General features: G+C 43.8%; 1 protein-coding gene across 7 annotated transcripts in view; it reads right to left on the reverse strand.

Annotated features, from left to right (window-relative positions):
- Positions 1–2,933, reverse strand: part of CEP63 (centrosomal protein 63) — a 46,042-nt gene that overhangs the window by 22,789 nt on the left and 20,320 nt on the right. For all 7 annotated transcript variants that reach the window (XM_085303894.1, XM_085303899.1, XM_085303897.1 and 4 more), the window contains exon 3: positions 288–356. In XM_085303894.1, coding sequence (XP_085160020.1) covers positions 288–331 — 44 coding nt within the window. In that variant the 5' untranslated portion in view covers positions 332–356. The remainder of the gene's footprint in view (positions 1–287; positions 357–2,933) is intronic.

The raw sequence follows: 2,933 nt of genomic DNA on the forward strand, positions 1-2,933 counted from the left end.
AAAAAAAAAAAAAAAAAAAAAAAAAAAAAAAAAAACACAAAGGCGGTGAAGTTTTTAGGGAAGATGAAATATAGAAATAGTAACAAGACCACAATATCAGACAGCAAGGATTATCGGGAAGCCAACTCACTCAGTGACAGAGTCACTGTACAAAGCAGACAAATAGCAAAGACCTTATCTGAGCAATGGAAGTTTTGCCTGACTGGTATTAGAGGATTTGGTTTTAAATAAAAGGGGAATTAGTCTGAATTACTTTGACAGACTGGTGTACATTGTTATATACATACCTTCCCTGCCCATGTCTTTGCATGCCTTCCAGCAAAGCCTCCATCACCAAATCCTGGTTGTGTTAGCAGCTAGGAAAGTAAACAAAAACCAGAGGTCACCTAAGGCAATATATCACCAAGTTTACTTCTCCATCTAACTGCAGAACACACAGCAGAAGTTCACAGAAGTTAAAAAAAAAAAAAAACTAACATACAACTGATGCACAATTACAAATGAGGAGAACAGTGATCACCTTCATGAATTTACATGCCAGGTATCTTTCAAATAAAGGAAAAGAGATTTTTCAACAAACACACATGCACGCATTCAGCTCTTTCATTTTGGGACGATATAACAGTGTTATCTAATGAATACAATAATTCAAACAGCAGTAAAGACCATATGCTCTTTAGCAAACTGGTTAGCTCAACACACTGGAATTATCAGATCTCCAGTCTTCTGGGTATACTGTGAACTGTGGAGGAAGAGCCAGACTCAGGAACTTTCAGGCCCAAGAGCCATCACTGACAGGGGTATTTGTAGCCCCACAGAAAAACCTAAGCACCTTGCAAGCAAGCAACAGTGAAAAAAAACTATCCATAAATTAGGTTTTTATTATAGACCAGCTTAAATAGAGCACAAAGCTCATTACTGCTTTCAGGACACACTGCTGCCTAACACAGTTCTTTCAATACAGCCCTGACTTTTTGAAGATTCCTCTAGTGCCTTAAGCTATGAAAAGAAGTTGCATGGGTTTACAGTAGCAGTATAGTAGCAATACATGACCATTAAGTCACAAACACATGTATGTATGCACATACAGAAGATTCACACACTTGTAAACAAGAAAGGTTTACCTTAAAGGCAAAAAAAAGGAGAATAAAAACTAAATAAAAATTACACTGGAACCAAACCCACAAAGCTGTAACTTTATTTCAGTGGGCTGTCCACAAAACAGCGGCCCTTTCGGTTAACTCAGTCTGAGATCGCAAAAATACACTCCGTTTTGCTATTTGGAGGTGTTCACACAATCTTCTGTTACCAAAGCACCCATGCACTCTCCCAAGTATTCAGAGATGGAACTTCACAACAGCTTTCCTTGAAAGTTATTATGATATTATTATGCAGTCAACAGAAGGAGCACCATCGGTCACAGAAAGTGAGATTTTCAGAAACATGTAGACTTGGCTTTGGTCTCTTTTAACCTAAGTCAGAGTTTCCATCCTGCTCCAAGCACATTCTAAAATGTCATCAAGAGATTAAAGCCTCTCCTTGAGTTCAGGCAATGGGCAAAAACTGAACGACAGCAAGTTCCGCCTGAACGTAAGGGGGAATTTCTTCACTGTGAGAGTGACAGAGCACTGGCACAGGTTGCCCAGAGAGGTTGTGGAGTCTCCTTCTCTGGAGATCTTCAAGGCCTGCCTGGATGCAACCCTGTCTAACATGCTCTAGGTGACCGTGCTTGAGCAGGGAGGTTGGACTGGATGATCTCCAGAGGTCCCTTCCAGCCCGTCCCACTCTATGATACTATGATTCAGATGCATTTTCTACCACACATATTCAGAAAATAAATATTTAATGAAGACAAGAAAAAAAAAAGAAAACACAAAAACACCCTGGCCCTACACTGGTATAATGTTTTGTCCGTCTTTAGCTCCGTCCGTGCTTGACAGAATTACGTCAGTATGCAGAACCTCTGGGCTGCATTGCTGCTGGCAGAGCTGCTGATGAGAGCAGCTCCCCAGAGCTGCTGGCCAAGAGAGTTCTCCTGGTGGCCACTGCAAGCATTAACCAGCAGCAGCTCTTCTGTTTTGCTGTCATCACATCCACACAGAATTAGCTTTCAACCAGTAGCAGAGAAATTTCATCATTCATTAAGGAGAACTTCTCCTAAAATTCAAAAAGAAAGTGTGCACAACAATCCAGGCTCTTTACCAGCTACTCCTTTCACAAGAGTCTGGAATAAGTTCAATGCTAAACGCCTTAGTGCCATGGAAAGCCAGGCAGCATCCACTCCCGCTCCTGTTGGGCTCTAAGAATAGCACGCCATGCCTCCTCCTGCCAGTCTGGCATACTTAACAGCTTACCCTGATTTGGGGAAAAGAACCTCAGAATCACACACCTCGACTCAAGATGTGCAAAATACAGGCAACTAATGAGTGAAGACAGTAAATACACAGGACGACAGTAAAGTCGGTCTCCACCATTAATTCCAGCCAAAGAAACAAGAGCTGACCGGTCACTTTTGAAACTGAGGAAGTGCTTGCAATAAAGAGAAAAGAGACTTCAGAAGAAAGCAGCGGTTTTGCATCCCACCTCAAGAAAGAAGCAGTGCAACAGAAGAGCCAAAGGAAGAAAACTGGCAATACACTGAGGCCTGGAAAGGACAGCTTGTTAGAGAAGAACGGCATTATTGAGCACTAAAAACCCCTGCGGTAGGATGCAGTTTTCAAGTGCTTAAAAGGCTGCCGGACACAGGCTTGTAATGAAGAGAAAAGCAGGAGCGAGGGTGCGACAAGAGGGATCAGGCTTGGAGAAGTTCCCAGCAGCTCAGCCCACACACGTGCTGCAGCGACTCGCCCAGCGCGGCGGCCTCCCCCCGCGCTGTGCCCAAGGCGAGGCCGGATCCGCCGGGGCGCCGCGCCGCGCCGCGGGGAGCCCCCCGC

The sequence above is a fragment of the Rhea americana genome, unplaced genomic scaffold (genome assembly GCF_003343005.1).
Source record: "Rhea americana isolate MKP2758 unplaced genomic scaffold, rheAme1 scaffold_200, whole genome shotgun sequence".
Classification (NCBI taxonomy): Eukaryota; Metazoa; Chordata; class Aves; order Rheiformes; family Rheidae; genus Rhea; species Rhea americana.